The sequence below is a fragment of the Mercenaria mercenaria genome, chromosome 9 (genome assembly GCF_021730395.1).
Source record: "Mercenaria mercenaria strain notata chromosome 9, MADL_Memer_1, whole genome shotgun sequence".
Lineage (NCBI taxonomy): Eukaryota > Metazoa > Mollusca > Bivalvia > Venerida > Veneridae > Mercenaria > Mercenaria mercenaria.
This window is the reverse complement of record NC_069369.1, coordinates 27,811,971-27,832,098: the sequence shown is the minus strand read 5'-3', so window position 1 is coordinate 27,832,098 and position 20,128 is coordinate 27,811,971. Positions and strand designations below refer to the sequence as shown.

General features: G+C 32.7%; 1 protein-coding gene across 1 annotated transcript; it reads right to left on the bottom strand.

Annotated features, from left to right (window-relative positions):
* Positions 1–7,972: 7,972 nt before the first annotated feature.
* LOC123547850 (homeobox protein Hox-B5b-like) lies at positions 7,973–18,102 on the bottom strand. Its single transcript, XM_045335094.2, has 2 exons — positions 17,127–18,102; positions 7,973–8,767 (listed from the first exon to the last, which is right to left on the bottom strand). The coding sequence occupies exons 1-2, from the start codon at positions 17,899–17,901 to the stop codon at positions 8,352–8,354; spliced, it is 1,191 nt and encodes a 396-aa protein (XP_045191029.2). The 5' UTR covers positions 17,902–18,102; the 3' UTR covers positions 7,973–8,351.
* Between the last annotated feature and the right edge of the window lie 2,026 nt (positions 18,103–20,128).

Sequence of the window (20,128 nt, the reverse complement as noted above, 5' to 3'; positions counted from 1 at the left end):
TAAGGATTCCTAAGTCAATATTTTTCTAACTGGTTGTTATGAATTTCTAACTGTTTTTACGAGTTATTGATTGGTAAATTACAATTTATTAACTGGTTATTTCAAGTTATATTTTACGAGTTGGTTTGGGGTAGAACGGATAGAACATATATTCAACTAGGATGGAGGAGAGGGTATGGGAACTGTATAAAGTGTGTTCCGGTGGGTTGATTTTGGGGCTGGGTAGAAGCGGTTGTATGGAAATTTCAAGAAACAATATGAAGTAACTTATTACACACACCTTAGGATATCGCACAAGACGAAGACCTACTTCCTCCTACGAAATTAAAATTGCAAACTTGATATTACAAAAACTTAACTTGTATTAACCAATGGGTTACCCATAATAACAAGTTACTCAATCCAATAAAACGTATAAGTAACTTGAAATAATAAAATGAAAAAACAGTGATTCAGCCCTCCATAGTTTCTGTATGAAACTGAGGAACTGTCTTGTACTCTGATCTATCAAACTGATTTTTAGCTATATCTTATAAAATGTTTATTGATATATTTGGGCACAAAGTTTACTTCGTTTAAGAATTAAAGGAAAAATTAAATATTCAAAATCATAAATGTTAAATAGGGTAAAATGGGGTAACTGGGACACTTAAAGAAACACTGTTGAGTAATATTTTAGAAAGACAAAATATATACTTGATTTATTGATATTTCAGTTTGCGCAACCTATATAATATATGACGAATATTAACTTTTACAAATACCTGATAACCTGTGATTAACTATAAATTAATTAAACATTGGTCAAGTGTCCCAAGTTACCCCAACCAGTTGGGGTAACTTGGGACATTTTAGTTTTATTAGAATTTATGTATATTACAGTCGCATTTATGACAAATGAAACCATTCATGTCCACAGATCAAAAACGAATTCTAAACTGAAAATATAGCTCCGTATTAATCTCAATTTATGACTGTTTTGTAAAACAAGGATGCATAAAGAAATCAATATGTCCAAGTTTTGCCTAAATTATGTCATTATTTGTTTCAATATATGCTTATTATATAAATCGTTTAAAATAGAAAAATGTTATAAGTGTAAATAACTATGTATGAATTAAACATAAACTTGACATAATCCATTATGTACTTATATATGTGATTTTTACACTTGAAACTGATCAAAATTTTAAACAGTCTTAAAACATAGATTTTATCAAATATTAACGGGACAATTAAAACGTGTGTCTTTTTTCACAAAGAAATAAGGACATTAACTAGCTTTTTGCATACAGGAAGACTCGGGGAGGAGGGGATGAAATGTGAAGGGAATGAAGGCAGGGTTAAGGAGATCTAGGCGGACACATGGGCATACGCTCTCGGAAACTATTATCAACTGTACCTAAAATGTGTTGTCTGGCCAATATTTGGTGTTTGCTTTAGCCTGAATATTTGACACAACGTCATCTTTTAAAGGAGTAATTAACTAAAAGAACTACTATGTTGGCTAGACTGTCAGTTGGTTCCTGCGCTTCACCTAGTATAAATACTACTTATTAATATAAGATTTGCCGACAGTTTCTTTAAACATGAAAGAAATATCAGTATTAGCCTATTAGACTATCAAAAATTCTAAACTCACCAGATTTTACGCGGAATGAGTGGGAGGGGTTCACGGAACGATCTCCCTTTAAATAAACGTATGTGACTAATCAGTGACTTAGATCATGTAAACTTGGTATCGGGTAGAAAATTCAGTAGTTGCACCAGAGTTAAGCTAATGTATATTATGACCACGCCTGTGAACTAGTGGTATACTTACAAAATATCAGAGTTTCGTCATAACTAGACTTTCTTTCCTATTTTCATTTCATTTGTGGAAAAAGATTAAAAGTTGACAATTTATAGTGGTTATGTCCAGTTATGTACAACATTTTATGTACTGTCCATTGGAGCATATCCCCATTTTCTTCCAGCATCCAGTTCGTTCAAAAATAAAATCATGGAGAACTTTGTTCTTAACGACAGTGTCCAACTTGCCCCAATACATTAGGGTAAGTGGGACACTTTTGAAAAGGAACGTTCAAAAATAAAGTATGTTGTAATTTCTCAAAAACAAATCCCATTGTATGAAATAGTAATGTGATACCTACAGTTTTGCAACTCTTCTCATAACTGAAGGTATCAACACATACTAATATAAGTATTTTGGACATGCCATATTTCACAAACAAGCACCTGTTTTATAACGTCGTTGTCTGACGTCAACGCAACGGTTCATGACAGGCCACTTTATTATTCAAAATGAAAGTCAATAAAACAAAATCATTATACTTTTTTATAGAATTTTAAAAAAATAATGCCATGTCCTTGATTTGCAATGATACATAATACGCTTCAATATTTCAAACAAGTTATATGCGATATTTTGTGTATACCAGAACCAGCTTCTTGCGTCAAAATTGACTTCACATTTATGATCAAGCCGTTACGGTACCGAAATTAAATATCTTTAAGATCTTATTGATATACCGACCACATATAAGCAAATACATCTATAAAGTCAGACGACTATTTCTACTGTGCGTTTCACTAGACAGGAACATAACGAGAATATTTTAATGCACCATCTGAAAAAATAGACATAATTATTTACAGCGTGTAATTTTATGTTTTCTTATTTTTATTTAATTAGTAATACTCTCAACATATGTCTAAGAAAATCGATTCTTAAAATATTTTCCAATCCATCGGCAGAAAAGTTTTGTCATATAAGGCTTTAACACTGAATGTCCTTTTTCAACATATGATAAAAACTTGGATTAAACGTGCTATTAGACTTCTTATTATAAGGATAATATGTTGCATGCATGGATATATGTTAGTTTTGGTCAACTGTTCAAATGCCTAGAAAACGTAAAAAGACGAAAGAATCACCAAATAATGTTCAATCCGTATCAAAACGTCCAAACACAATGGCACAAAATGGCGGAATAATTCAACTAGGAAACCTAGGAACACCAAATATGAGCAACAACAATCAATTTCAGGCAAGTCAGAGCTATAGTTTACCACCTCAGTTACCATATCAGAACTATAATAATCAATATATGGCTATGAATTCAGCATCACCAGTTTTGTCACCGGGAAACGTCCCAACAAACCCTAATGTACAGGGTGATATGATGTCAATTATCATACAAAGGCTAGATTCAATGGACAAGAAATTAACCCATTTAGAAAGTATTCAGTCTAGTGTCAACTCGTTAACGGTAAAAACTGACACCATGAGCAAGCAGATTAACACTATAGAGTCAAAAATACAGGACATCGAAAATAGCCGTGCCTTTGACACCAGTCTATTGGACAGTATAAACAAAAGGCAAGATGAGCTTGATAAAATGATACAGTCGATGAAAAAGGGTGAGAGCATGCAAAAAAGCACAGAAGATGACCTGAAAGCCGAGATTATAGACTTAAAATGCAGAAGTATGAGAGACAATTTGATATTTTACAACCTAGGCGAAGAGAAGGATGAAAACTGTGAGAACAGAATATTATCATTTATTGAAGAAGAATTGAAAATTGAAGACGCAAAATCTAACATAAAGCTACACAGGGCGCATAGGCTAGGGAAATACAGCCAACATAAAACTCGACCAATTGTTGCGAAGTTTGCCTATTATCCAGATAGAGAGAGAGTGAGGAAATCTTCAAAGCAGTTAGGCGGCACAACATTCGGGATCAGTGAACAATTCCCCAGGGAAATCATGGAAACTAGAAAAAAGTTAATCCCAGTCATGAAAAAAGCACGGGAAAACGGAGATGAGGCGTTTTTGAAGGTAGACAAATTGTACATCAATAAGAGATTATATAACGGTAACGGTACAAAGTAGGCCGCACGTGAGAGTGTTCTTAACTGTTTATCATGGAATGTTGAAGGGTTTAGCGAGGCGAAACGATCTTCGTCCGAATTTTTAGATATACTGAAAGATTATGAGATAATTTGCTTATCTGAAACATGGACAAATAAAAAATCGAAAATTGACCTTAAGGGATACAGTAATCCGATTCACTCGTATAGGCGCTTTCAACATAGAAGAGCTAGGAGATCTAGCGGAGGGCTTATAGTTTATATAAAGGATAATTGCCGAAGGGGGATAAAAGTTGTTCAAAATGACATTGATTGTTTAATTTGGCTTAAACTTGATAAAGTGTACTTTCAAACAGAAAAAGACATATATCTTGCAATAACATATATAGCGCCAGAAAATTCTCCGATTCACGAGACATATGACGTTGATATTTTTAGAAAAATTGAATCTGATATTAACAAATATAGTTCTTTTGGAAAAGTCTTCTTATCAGGCGATTTGAACTCTAGGGTCGGTAAAAAACATGACTATATTGATAACGATCGAATAATAGGAAATGATGACGTATTTAACATCGATACACCACTCCCGCGCGCAACATGTGACGTGACGGCGAATAGATTTGGAGAACTATTAATCGATTTGTGTAAGTCAACCAATATACGTATTGTTAACGGCAGGTTACATAACGACAACGGTATCGGTAAACGGACCTGCATGACACACAATGGGAAAGCTTAGTAGATTATGTTTTGACGGATGAGGTTAATTTCAAGGACATAGTCGACTTAATGTCAATGATTTTAATATCTTTTCGAATCATGCACCGATCTCGTTCTCTCTGTGTATTAATACTGATTTGCCATATACATCTTCCGAAAAGCACATATTCTATAAGTGGAATAGTGAATATAAAAATGCTTTTATAGATGATGTCAAAGACGGTATAAGTGACTTAGAAAAACGCTTGCTGGATGATATTTCTCAGGCAGAAATACCCGATGTACTAGTAAATAAATTTACAGAGTTTTTACATAGTAAAGGAAAGAAGCATTTTGAGAAATGCTCGAAAGGAAAGGATGTGTATTTTGCCTATACAGATAAAAATAGGCAAAAATGGTATAACGAAGTATGCAAAGTGAAGCATGAATTGTATAAAAAAGCAGTGTATGAATATAATATTACGCCAAATGATGAAACAAGAATGAACGTGTATTGAAGAAAAAAGACTATAAATATTACTGCCGTCAATGTAAAAACAATTTTAATAAATCATTTGCCCAATCCCTAAATACAATGAAACATAAATCGCCGCGTGAATTCTGGAAGACATTTAAACAGAAATCTTTTGCAAACCGAGGCGAGCAAATAACAGTTGACTCTTTTTACGAGCATTTTAAAGGTCTCTCCTCCGACCACGACCAACGTGAAACAAATGTTGAGTGTGATGACTTTGTTAAAACATTTTTAGCTTCGGAAAGCAACAGTGCATCATTTGAAGAACTTGATAGGCCTATATCTATTGAAGAGATTGTGCGGGCATCTAAATGTCTGGGTAGTAAAAGCTTGTTCGGCTGATAATATTTTATATGAATATTTTAAAGCAAATATAAATGATATTGTAAATCCTTTGCAACTGCTATTTAATTACATTCTTGATAGTAGAACCTTTCCGAGATGTTGGTCGTCGGGGTTCATTATTCCATTACATAAAAAGGGTGATTCCTCAGATCCAAATAACTATAGGGGCATTACAATAACAAGTTGTTTTGCGAAGTTTTTCACTGTAATTATAAATGAAAGACTTAAAAATGGTCTATGGAAAATGATAAGATTACGGATGCCCAGTTTGGGTTTAAAACAGATTATAGTACTGTAGATGCTATTTTTATATTAAATTCTTTGATTGAAAAATTTATAAACGATAAGAAGAAACTTTTTTGCTGTTTTATCGACTTTAAAAAGGCATACGACCTAATTGACAGAAGCTGTCTGTGGTATAAATTAATAAAGTGTGGAATTGATGGTAAATTGTTTTCAGTGATTTATTCAATGTATGAAGAGGTTAAATTGTGTGTGAAACATGTAAATACGTTGTCAGAATTTTTCAGTAGTGAAATTGGTCTGTTTCAAGGGGAGATTACTTCTCCAATTATGTTTAGTCTGTTTTTGAATGATTTAGAAAATGCATTGCAAGAAAATTTATATGATGGTATAACATTAGATCAAATTTCGATTTACTTATTATTGTTTGCAGATGACGCAGTTATTTGTTCCGATTCTGCGCAAGGTTTACAAAACTCCTTAGATAGCTTAGAAACATATTGTACAAAATGGAACCTAACTGTAAATGTAGACAAGACTAAAATTGTTGTATTTAGAAAAGGTGGAGTTTTGAATAAAAGTTATAATTGGACCTATGCGGGATCTGATATAGAGGTTGTCAAAACTTTCAACTATTTAGGTATTGTTATGTCTAGTGGTGGATCATTCATGCCTGCGACAAACACATTGAAAGGTAAAGCACTGCGGGCAATGAGCTCATTGTTAAATGTAACCAAAGGGAAGCAAGTCCCAATTGATATCATGTTCAATTTATTTGATGCATATGTTCTATCAATTCTTAATTATGGTTGTGAGATATGGGGTAGTATACAGGCGGACAATTTAGAAATCGTACAAAGAAAGTATTGTAAATGGTTACTTAATGTGAAAATGTCGACAAATACCTTATCATTGTACTCTGAAGTGGGCAGATTTCCAACTATATTTTCAAGACAAGTAAGAATTATTAAATATTTCATAAAGTTATACCAAAATAAAAGCAGTAATTGTATACTAGATTACATTGTTAAAAGCCAGAGATTGGAGATAGATTCTAAACCAAATGCTGTAAATTGGTTGTCCAAAGTAAAATCACTTTTGCAAAGTGCGGGATTTAACGAGGTATGGATGTATCCAGAATCTATAAACTTAAATGTATTTATACCAGTGCTACATAATCGTTTAAGAGATATATATATCACACATTGGAACTCTAGTGTAAGTCTTTGCTCTTCGTTACATTTGTATAAACATATTAAGACAGAATTTAGCAGGTCTGGATACCTAAAAATTGTAGATAGTATGAAATTAAGAAACACATTGGCTAAACTCAGATTATCGTCACATAATTTATCTATAGAAACAGGAAGACACAATAATATTGATAGAAGTGAACGAAAATGTTGTATCTGTAACAAAATGACATCGAAGATGAATACCACTTTATATTGATTTGCTCTTTGTATGATACAATAAGAAAACAGTATATATCTAATTATTTTGTAAGACACCCTAGCGTGTATAAATTCATAGAATTGCTTAATTCAGAAAGGAAGTCAGTGTTAATCAAATTAGCTGTGTATTGTAATAAAGCCTTCAAAATGAGATCGAATGCATTGAATGCCGGGTAATATTTCTTACCATCCTAGTTTTCATGTATTAGCTATCATGTATATAGTTATATAGATTTTGTTACATGTGATGTATTGCACTCTCACAAATTTACTAGTATATGTTTATTATACTAGGTATTACCATTTTTTCGTATTCATGCATGTATATATTGTTGTATATGAAGATGAGCTGTATATGCTTAATTCAAATAAAATGTATGTTCTGTTCTGTTCTGTATAAAGTCAGACGACTATTTCTACTGTGCGTTTCACTAGACAGGAACATAACGAGAATATTTTAATGCACCATCTGAAAAAATAGACATAATTATTTACAGCGTGTAATTTTATGTTTTCTTATTTTTATTTAATTAGTAATACTCTCAACATATGTCTAAGAAAATCGATTCTTAAAATATTTTCCAATCCATCGGCAGAAAAGTTTTGTCATATAAGGCTTTAACACTGAATGTCCTTTTTCAACATATGATCTTATTTAGGGAACGTAACCAATATTTACCCTAATTTACTGAAAAGTGTAAAGTGTCCCAGTTTCCCCATTGTCCCAGTTACCCCATTTTACCCTAAATCAGCAGGATGTGGTACGTCGTGCTTTACCGTCTCCATAGTAATGCGAAGGTTAAGTGATTACAGTAGTAGTAGTTGTTTATTTATTTATTTGCATTTTGAGTTTATAATTGAAGAAGCATTCTGTTCATTCTAAAAGTTCACTAAAGTGTTTCTTTTTTTACTCGTCTCTGGACAATGCCGAATCTCTGACAGATGAGAATGAACCCCACACGAATAAAGTCAAAATTACGAACATGTGACCTTTTAACACATCTGCTATTAAGATCTAAAATAAAGCCTAGACAAAACACTTATTATGGACATCTATGTTTTATTGTATCAGGAAACAAAATGACATCAAGTTCAGCTCTTCCAACAAGACATTCTGGTCGAATAAAAGAATTAATCACTTTAAAATTTATCCAAAAACATATACAAGATAAATGAAAGTTTTACCATCAGGAAAACATTATTGCACGTACGGACAAAAGTAATTGAATGTTGGAACTGGAATAGACGGATAAAAATATGGCCGAACAACGTCTTCTCTGTCATAGAGACGCTTGCCGTCTTTGACCAGAATCGTCACAGACGCAGTTTTGGAACTACTGGAAAGCGCTTGTTCCTGCTGAAGTTGCTTACGTTTGGTTTTATATCGCCTGTTCTGGAACCAGATCTTCACTTGCGTTTCTGTCAGTTTAAGGGCATTTGCGAGATCAGCCCTCTCAGGGCCAGACAGATAGCGTTGGTGTCGAAATCTTCGTTCCAGTTCAAACACTTGCGCATGTGAGAATGCAGCACGTGACCTCTTCTTCCTGGGCTTGTGGTCTCTGTGTACATCACGTTTTCGGGAATTTGTCTCTTTTTCTCTTCGCCCTGTTTTATCTGAAAATTGTATAAACAGATAATAAAATACAGTATTAAGTTATTTTTTAACAAAAGGAAATGTAGGTCTCTGCAAACACGTTATTCTACTGTGTACCAGGAGTTTCCTTCATAGAAGAATGTCTACGTTCGCAATGTAATATTGCTGCGAGTCAATCATTAACTTAATGTTTCTACACACTTTCTATAAGCATCTCTATGTTTTGAAGCAGGAATTCCGAGGAAGTCATTTTGCAAAATTTATACAAAAATGCATAATATACTAGATCTAGATGCAAAAATAAAAAGTCACGCATGTAATATGACCCTAGATAACCCCTATCATGTAAACAGTCTAATTGTATATTTGCTAGAAAATGTATGTCTTCGCAACAACAGAAGGCATGTATTAAGGATATAAACCACAAATCATGCTGACTTTAAGTGGGTTATATATTTCTGCTATATAGACACTTTGTTAGGGACTATTTATGTAAAAAAAAAGTCGAAGAGAAACTCAAGATACTAAAATACATATACAAGCTGAGTGAGATGCATATAGAAATGTAAGGACAAGTCCATGCAGAAATCAGTCCCAATCATTTCTTTCTGAGAATAAATTCAGAATCATTTATTAGAGGTCCGTCTGTGATTAAATTTACTCGCCTTTTTTAATCATGACACCCTCCTTTTAAGATTTTTCTAAGATGACTCAAATTACATGCAGTTTTATTTTGTATACCCTGATTGTACATACACTGACATGATATATTTGTTTTAAATGTCATGGGAAATATGCCGAATGTCAACGAAGTTGAATTCTTTTGAGCTGATTTTTTTATTCAGTCTGATATCAATATTTTGTATCATACTTTGTAACTGTCACTTAATTGTGAATGTGTGTGATAAAATGCCATCGCTCATATCATTTTTATGTTATTTCCTTTTATATATTTGATAATTGTTACGTCAGTCACTGAAAAGTGAAATAAAAGAATATATATATGGCCCAGAAAATGTACTGATTTTGATAATAGAAGATATGTGTTAACCCTTATCTTTGATTCTGCCTTTGCGACCCGTCAGTGCAGATCAAGATCAGCCTGCACATCATGATCTGCACTGTTCGCCATTCATTCGGTATCTTTTGAGTATGAACCCCTTTTAACTGTTGATGGTATTCACTGTCCAAATTGAAAGATGGATAAGTTTATTATATATTTATCCACTGGCACCAGACCAGAAAGAAAATGCCTCTGTACTTTTTATATCCTACCCGTAGGTATTCTATAAGAACCATGGTCATGAACGGGAAAATATATTATCCCATTTCAATCGTATATTGCTCACTTAAAACGCGCAGATCGGTGAATGCGTACCTAGTATATTGAATAAGCGATAATTTATCTTCCATCGTGCAGCAGTCACATTGTCTCAATATTCCGATTTGCAGAGATGCTCCACATATTTTATGCTTTCGTCAACGTTACATAAAAAACTTGCGTGAACTCCCCTAATGAACATCCGGTCTAGAGGTCACAGCAGTGTGCACATGTTAGGCGAAATGTAAACAAACAAAAACAGAATGCAAAATATTCACAGTTATACAATAAAACTCGAAATGATGAATGAAATTCATATTGTATGTGACTTTGAATTTGGAATCATACATTGGTAAAATCTGTTCTGTTTATTTAAATTCATTTTACTCATTTATCCTACATATACACATTGTAGCATACACGTGTAGTAAAATGACGATTGACATACATTTTCACATCAGCCAGTCAGAATGGATTTGTAATCTAGACCGGAACTTCACCAGGAAGTTCAAGCAAGTTTTTTGTGTAACGTTGAAAAACTGTAAACTACGCGTTGTTTTTCTAAGACAAGAAGTGTTGAAGAAATGTGACCGGTACACAATGGAAGATAAATTATCGCGTGTTTAATATCCATAGTACACATTGTGTGTTTTAGTTATGAAATGCGCGATTGAAATGGGTTAGTATATTTTCCCGTTCACGACCATGGTTCTTATAGAATACCTAGGGGTAGGGTATAACATGTACAGAGGCATTTTCTTTCTGGTCTGGTGCCAGTGTATTTATCTATTTTTATATATACCTGTTTTATATAATATGATTATCTATTATAGAAATTTGGCAGGTTAATGGTTAAGGACTGTGACCAGAACCTAAATCGGGCAGTAAAACGCCCACTGTTTAAAACGATTTTGATTCACAGAATTATATGATATTCGGTACGGAATCCTGTTATAACCGTAATCTACACGTTTTAAAACAGCATTTTGGTTTCGAGTTGCCTGTTTAAAACTAAGAAGAAGCGGGAAAATGAAATATTTCTGTACAAATATTCGCGGAACTCTAGCTTTTTAAATATATAGTATGCGCATATTTCAATAAAATTGTAAATATTAAATGTAGAAAAAATCTGTGTATAAAAAGCTTCTTTTTATCATTTTTTTCAGATAAAAGTGTTGAATTTTTCAAATCATTTCTATCAAACAGAAACAAAATGATAAAAGTAAGTAACACCAAATCTAAAAGTATGCTTGTAACCTCTGGAGTTCCTCAAGGTTCTATTCTTGGTCCACTTTTATTCTTATTATATATCAATGATATCGCTTAGCTTCAAAGAGTGGCAATATAGACCTGTATGCTGATGACTCTACTATTTTTGAATCAGATTATGATTTAGATAAAGTGCAAACTAAACTCCAGCAGAATTTAGATGTTGTGCAACAATGGTGCGATTTAAACAATATGTCACTTCATCCAAACAAAACAAAATGTATAGTTTTGTGTTCTAAACAAAAAAGTAACGATTGTAAAGAACTATTTTTAAGTATTTCCAAGCAAGTAATAGAAAATGTCAAGGTGCAAAAATTATTAGGTGTTTATATAGAACAACACAATGGCGCGGAATGTTCAAACTGTAACAGTTTGCACTAAACTTAACTAAAAAATAGCATTGTTGAGACGTATATCGTACTATTTGACAGATGAAATGAACAAGTTATTCTATAATGCACATATGTCAATATTTGATTTTTGTTTACTGTATGGTGTCAAAAAAAATAAGAGTTCTTTAAAGAAAATAATGAAAATTCAAGGTAGAGCTGCAAGAATAATTTGAAATAAAACATTCCAAACAAGAACAAAAGATATGCTAAAAGAACTTGGGTGGATGTCATTTAATGAAAGACGTAACTTCCACACGGGCTGTCTTATTTACAAAGCTTGCAACAATTTAGCACCTTGATATATCTCTGAAATTTTAACCTTTTCCAGCAATGAAACATACAATCTAACATCTGCTGCTCATAATGACATAGTTATACCTAAACATTGTACAAATTATGGTAAAAAAACTTGTGTTACAATGGTGCAAAAGTTTGGAATTCAATACCAAATGAAATTCGCTCAACATGTTCTATAACATCTTTTAAAAAGAAATATAAAAAGTATATCTTACAGTTGACTGCCTAAAGAATCTCTTTATTTATATCAGCTGAATTATAACTATGCCATTATAATATACTTATGCATGTATATATTATAAGTCACTAATTGATTACCTAAATGGAAATTGTATAAATGGATACTTAAAGGTAATATCTATTTAAGGGGTATTTGTCTAAGAATAAATGTGATATTAATTAGGTTGTGTAATAGTGTAAATTATATTTGGTTGTTATTGTTGTTCAGAAGGCCACATTTAAAATTAAGATGTATCATAATGTATGTCTTCATGTGCTACCTTCTATAAATAAAGATGTTATTATTATTATTATTACGATCAAACACTTTACGCTAGTTTAAACACACAACCCCGTGCTTACAATGATGTTTTGTAGTAACTGTACATCGTTTCTAATATATGAAATTTTTGGTCTTAAAGCCCTGCTCCGCGGCTATTCAAATTCTTTTGTGTGTATGCAACCCATGATTACAATAGGTAACAGTTAACGGCCACGTGCCACACTTAAGCACGCAAATTCATAGGTATTTCATATAGAATTTTATATAAAATAGGCTCTATTTTGACAGGCGTCACTGTTCATAGTCAGGATTTTCATGCTTTTCAAGTGACAATTCAAGATTAAAAGGTAGGACGGGAGCAGGCTTCAAGATCCCTTAAAGCAGTGAGATAACGCAAAACCCGTGCAAATTCCGTTGCAACGCGTGTTATCCTTTCGAAACACATTTTTGTACTGTTAGGGCTAGTGCCAATACGTTAATTTCGTGGAAACTTAAAGAAGGCCACATATGCGCATACTATATCTTTAAAAAAGCTAGAGTCTTAGAAAAATCTTAAATCCTCAAAAACAGATACATAATTTGTTTATATTTACATGGGGTGCTCTCTTAGAAAAAAAAACTCGCTTGCTTGTACGATAACTTGACATAGTGCTTGCTTTAGGGGTCAATAGACACTGATCCCTCTAGGAACAATTTTGTAGACATCTTTTTAAGGTTCTTTTGATTTAGTTCTGAATATGTCACAAATAATTTGGTTTTTAACAAGCGGCTTACTTAGGAGTTTTGAATTCGCCGCTAATCGCGATAGTTGGATTAAAAGATGATTGAATGACTGTTTGCAGGACAGTCACAGGACTTGATTGTGTTGTTTTTCATAGCCGTTCCCGAATTAATTAAACAATATTTGACCCGAATTAATTAAACAATATTTGACAATATTTGCGATATGAAATATATTCCCTTGGCTGGTATCGTTTGGTCATTTTAAGTATAGAATTTTCTTGTGCAAGATAAATATATAAAGCAAATGGCCAGAGACTCACAACTTTCTCACATAAAGATTCATGGTCAAATTGGAGTGTGAATACATAGCCCTTTTCAAACGTAAGTCAGATAGTGTTCGCTATATACAAATTGTGTTCGTTATACAAACCTCGGTTACAAGGAACTAGTTCGCTATACGGATATAAGGAACCTCGGTTATAAGGAACAATTTTAGAGGTCCCAAGCTGTTCCCTATAGGCGAGGTTTACCGTAATGAATACAAAATGAAGAAAAGCTTTAGTAATAATTCTAACATTTAGAAGCATAAAGCATAATTATCTAAATATCATTTGTAAGCTATACAAAATCACGGAATACTAACACATTCTAAGATGTACTAGAAAAGTCTGAGACACACTAAGATATAGCAACAGGCTATGTTTTATAACATACTGATACTATAAACCATACGAAATTGTTCTTAAATACCTGGATTTAACAGTGTACTAAAATAATTTGAAAAAATATACACTAATACTGGTCAGATCATACATGAAGATACCGAAAGCCTTTTGAAGGATATTGAAATTTACTTTAGTTTGAAATAAAAAAAAATAGTAAGTTGCTTAAAACTTTAATCTTAAAATTATATTGAATATTTCTGAAAATTGTAAGCGTAAAGTGTAATTCGCTTAAAATGCTCCATTAAAGTTTTAGCATTGTATTCACACATCCTTATCGAAAACGCATGTTCTTTTCTTTGCAGCGCATTTATTGCTGATAAGTCCAGGAGAACAGTCAATATAAAATTATACAAATTCAAATTGTCCAAAAAAAGATGAATTGACAGGTTACTAATGTTTTGGAAGTTTGTTTGAAAATTTATAGCAAGGGACACAAATAGTTGATGCCTTAATTTCATATGTAAAATAAGAAAAAGGTCTGAATCTATCTGCCAAAAACTGAAAATGAAACAGTGGTGTTGCATATGATCATTGTAAAAAAAACCCAGTCTATAAACAGAGCATTTGGACACAAAGGCTAGACATAACCTATTAAATATTAGCAGACTCGGTATGATGAAATTTATTCATGACATGAAATGAAGTGCGCAACACTTACACTTTTTAAGTTTAAGACTTTTAAGCGTAAAATATTTCAAAGTTTAAGTGAAAGACCTTTTAAGAGTAAGACTTTTTAGATGTAAAACTTTTTTCAAGTTTCAGTGTGACACCTTTAAAGTGTAAGACGTTTCAAAGTTGCTAAATTTATCGTTAAATGAAAGGCATACGTCATACTGTGTAGTTACAAATTACGGGAAGTTTTTTTCCCGAAGAAATTTTATCCAATTTTCCGGTTTTCAAATGAATCTTGTCAAAAACGTCTTACTGATCATCATTTTGATATATGTTTTGCAATATTATAAAGAACGGTTCTTGTTTCAAACGCAACACCACAGATTCTCAACATGGGTCACAACTGTTGACATTTCGTCAAAGTTCTTGCAAATTTAGGTTATACTTATTCAAAATTAGATGTCCAAAATTAGATGTCATGTAACTATTGTTAGATGTGAAAAAGACAGACAATGATACAGATGTGAGTGATGTCTTTTTTTTTTCTAAATATACAATGAACTTTTATATTTTTATCATTTCGATTGTATCGCATAAACTGAATGGTTGGGGCAAAATGACTAACGTTCTTTTTTTTTCATATCCAACACCATGGAGTCTCAATATGGGTCGCAACTTTTGAAATTACGCTAACATTCATGCAAATATTTTAATAATGTGTTGGTACTTCTATGGTAACGTAATCTGCAACGTTACATTTCGGTGAAGGTATAAGCTGATTGTATTGAACTGACACTTGGTCAGGCAATGCAGATATCATAAAAATACTATTAAAGACATCAAAAATAATTTTGATTTAATCATATTTTATTACTATTTGATATGAAGTTATTCCATTAACAATTTCAACATTTATCATTAAATGCCTAAAGGGTCAAACAACAAGTTGTGACAACATTGGAGACTGTCCTTCTCTTTAGCAGTAGATAGAAAACAAACCTAAACCTAATAAAATAAATAGCAAAACTAATAAAACCTGTTTTCAAAAATGAAGGTATTAAAGATTTGCGCAAGAAACTGCAAACAAAATGCAAAAGCCATCAATATAGGGGTTTCAAAGTTATGCTAAACAACTCCAGTCAAGTGGCTGTGAAGGCCAAACACTATCCGCTCAAAATCTTTTTATTATTATTATTATTATTATTACTATTTGTAATAGTAGTAGTAGTAGTAGTAGTAGTAGTATCATCATCATCATCACCATCATCAAGATCACAATCAGTAGCAGCAACAACACCATCACCACGGTAAATTATTAAAACCTAACAACTTTAATTTATACCTAACATTTTGCAATTCAAATCTATGCCAATGTTGTCTCTTAGAATCGTCCCAACGTCAACAGTTCAAATATCACCTTTTACATTAAAGGTTTTTTTTTTTTCAGAAGTTCGTGCCACAACGTAGTAAACTGGTTCATAAGACCCAATAATACCTTACAGAAAATGTATATATTTGATTTATAGTTAATATGGTACAGATAAAAACTAATGAAAAATCTTAAACGGTACTAGCAATCAAATATAAAGAAAAATATCTGAATATCTTTTTTTAAGATTTGATAAAAATTAACTGTTCAAAAATTATTTTGAGTGTTTAAGCGTCACGCTCCTTGCTCAGTTAATGTCTATAATTTATCTGTTAGAAAAATTCTTAGGTCTGAAGACAAACTAACTTGAAACTGTAAGCTTTTCGGACCAAGTACCGCAAATATGGTGGACATCTTCCACGACCAGCGTAAGAGAAGAGAACGTTACAGAAAACAAGAGAATACGACGCATAATTTCAGATATAAATATTTTAGATTTTTCTGAAATATCTTTTAGAAATTAATTTTTTCCATTCTTTTTTTTTTTTTAAATTATTTTCCATAGATCTAACAATCACATAGTCACATTTTCTCTTCATGATGTGGAAAATAATGCCGCCCACATGTGAAAAATACAGCAACATTTAAACATAAGATTTATGACAGCAGATCAAATATATATATATCGAACGCGTAGCCAGCTAGATCTACCGACAAAATTCTACGGCATTCTTCGTTGAAGTGACTATATATACCTACACCTCAGCAGGACAGGACTTGACACTTTAATACTAGCATAATACATGTCAGCTTAACATATTTTTTTTTCAAACTGAGTGACTTATTCCTTATTAGTTTGATAAAAAGCTAAAAAAAAAAATGTTTGATTTCGGGTAGGTTGATAAATGTTATTAAAATATTAGTATAACTTTTAATGCAGACAAAATAATTGTATTTAACTTAGAACGGACAAAAACAGTGTTATAATTTAGAATTGCACAGAAAAGTTGCCAGTCATTTGGAGCAAAAGATTGTATGCAAGCAACATTTTTCAATATCCTAAATATATGTCAGTGATTCCCGGATTTGAAAACTATACAGCTATACAGGGCACATATTCAAAAGAGATTCACATTGTTCTCGTAAAGAACAAGAAAAATCAGGCGTACCTTTCGAAGACTGGGCTTTATGAACAGGAACAGGCAAACACACGTTTTTGCTTGTACCAACGTCTAGACTGTTTCTCTTGTCTGCTTGACCATGATCAGCCGGTTCTTCCTGACCGCTCTTATCTTTGTTTCCATGACAATGCACGTCCTTTTCTTCCAATGAAACAACTGATATTTCGGAATCACTTTCAACTGCGTCGAATGATGTCTCATGTTCACTGTCCGTTGCAACAGGTTGTATCTTACATTTGTTTGTTTCTGCATCATCAAAGGTCTCGTCATTTTTAACATTTTCAAATACATCGCTCCCTGCAAGACAGTTATAATTACCCAGGTCCCCGTGTGTCAAGAAATGCCTATGCAGGTATCCGTTCAAGTCGGCCAGTCCATTTTCGCCAAACTGGTTGATGCGATTTCCCCTAGAGAAATACATGTGATTTGTTACACAACTGTTAGACAGTTCACTGAAATAATCATCTGAATGATCAGAAAAACTCGCGTTATGATATTTGTCTTTATTTTCGTTTATTTGTTTTACAGATATTTCACTTATCCTATCGCATTCATCTTTTTCCGCGGCATGCTTTCTTAGATCCAGAGCGGTTACAGTGCCAGAACTTTTAGTTTCAATTTCTGAACCAGCATCTAAGCCTCTTTCAGTCTTCTTACGGTCGCACATCAGAATACTGTCAATCGAGAATGAAATTCCTGAATTTAATTTGTTGTTGACAACGTTTTTATTTTCACTAGTCTGTAATTTTTCATCGTTTGCCATTTCAGAATCACTTTAATATTTGATTATAAATATGAAAGTTGTATTTTTCTTGTAGAAGAAAAACAGTGATTTACTAATCCAGAAAATTCAGAATGTCAAAACATAGCACTATCAGTTCTTAATTGCATCCCATTAAACAGTAACAAGTTTATGATTTTCATCTTACCACAATGACTGATAAACTAATGCACAAATCTCAGTGTTTTATCGCAATAATTCTGGTTATATTACTGAAAGCTCTTAATGATAGGTGGGAGGAGAGAAAACGGTAGAAAAATAAACAGACAGCCAATAGGCGGGTACTTGTGAACGCTCCTCTCCAGGTAGCGTGTTGATTAATATTCATTTTAGCACCAATAACGGGCTTGGCAGGACTTGATTTACCTGCTGAGGTCTCGATCATTAATCCAAAATAATCTGTATGATGAAAAATGTGCATACACAAATTAATTTACATTTACCAGATAGCTGGAAGTGGTTGAAACAGAATCATTAGCTGTCTTTATAATGCGTATGTTTAAAACAACTCACCTGAGGTTAACGCGTTTTCTGTTATATTTCAAATGCATTCAGAATGAGAAATCTACAAAAATATCATTCTTTCTTTGCCGGGCAAAACAGTACAAATCATAAGAAGATTCTGATTATTCAAGACATATAAATTAGAATTTGATTTCTTTGTTTCGTTTGTTTTGGGATTAGCGCCGTTTTTCAAGTATTTCAACAATGTGGGCTGTTTACTTAACCAGAGTTCCTGGAGCATGTGTTCTCCGCAAGTAACTGACTACTTCTCCTCATGAATCGGAGGCGGAGGTAAAAGTGCATGGCTTCAAACACAATGTATTTTATCTAATCGTCCATGAGAACATACGCCTCACGAATCCTGCTTTCTCTATTTAGCTTGTATTTGCTTTGTAAAACTACGTTTATTTTTTAAACTGTTGAAATTAAAATCGAAGAACCTTGTAAAGTTTAAACGAACGCCTTCGCCATTAAGCCGCCGGAATAAACTTTTTAAAAAGTTTTTCCCAGGCTATGAAATTAATATAAACGCTGTATATCAAAAATTGTTGTGACGTCTGGAGCGATTTTTGTGTCTTAAGAAAAATGAAATAAAGTGGTGACTAACACACTGAGATAATATTTAAAACTTTTGTCAATAAAAAGACAAATGATGGATAGGCTACGGTCAAAAGTTATTTTCATATTGCAGAATAGGGATTTTATGAGATAATGATATTAAGATTTACAAGTTTTCGATGTAATAAAACTGTGCAAATCATGTTTAAGGAATATATACCACGAGGTCATTCAAACCTTATTTGAGATATTCGTGAAACGATGGAAGAGCTTTTGGCCTAAGATAAGTTTTGAGACGAGTCATGTCTTACTGAATGGCCTACTGTCATTATATTAGTAAATAAATACCCACTTCCAAAGGGGCGAGTCGTTCGGACCGAGGGCAAATAGGTTTGACTTTTGACCATTAGTGTTTTATTACGTGACGTCAGAAAAAAATATTTTCTTCAGGTTTTAACTATAGCCCAACAAAATTTAGTGTTGAACTATAGACTAGTCAATAAAATAAACTACTGACCGACGATTTAAAATAAGGAGTCATATAATTTAATACAATATTGTCTTTGGTCCATATGTAAATATCAAAGAAGTTTTTACATTTCCAGACTTTTCACCAAACTTAGTTTTACGCCAACGACACTTCCAAGACTACAAATATTTCCATTTTGGTGCATATGTATACTGACTTTATCCTTACGTCCGATACAAGTATTTGTTAAAAATCAGACACCGGTCCTATAAAATGCATTAATTTTTCTTAGTACATGTTATATTATATCATTCTACAGATGCATATATATGCTTCAAATCAAACATAAGTTCAAGCTTCTTTTTAACTTTTCTCTGCAGAATAAAAATGAAAAAGAATGGCAGTATACCTTCTCAAGACAGTGAGTTACTATCAGAACACCGCAAAACACCAAAAGCACAGCAAAATAGTCTTTACGTTAAAGGCGAAATATATAACACATTTTCAAATGTTTCACAGACATTTTCAAATATGAATTTTAAAATATAACTTTCCTGTGTAATTCACGCCTGATATTTGTTTTGAAACAGACTTCAAAAGTCCACTGAACAACTACTCAAATTATTCACTCTGTATATTTATTAATAGCCGCGGCAAATTAATACAAAATTGTTATTA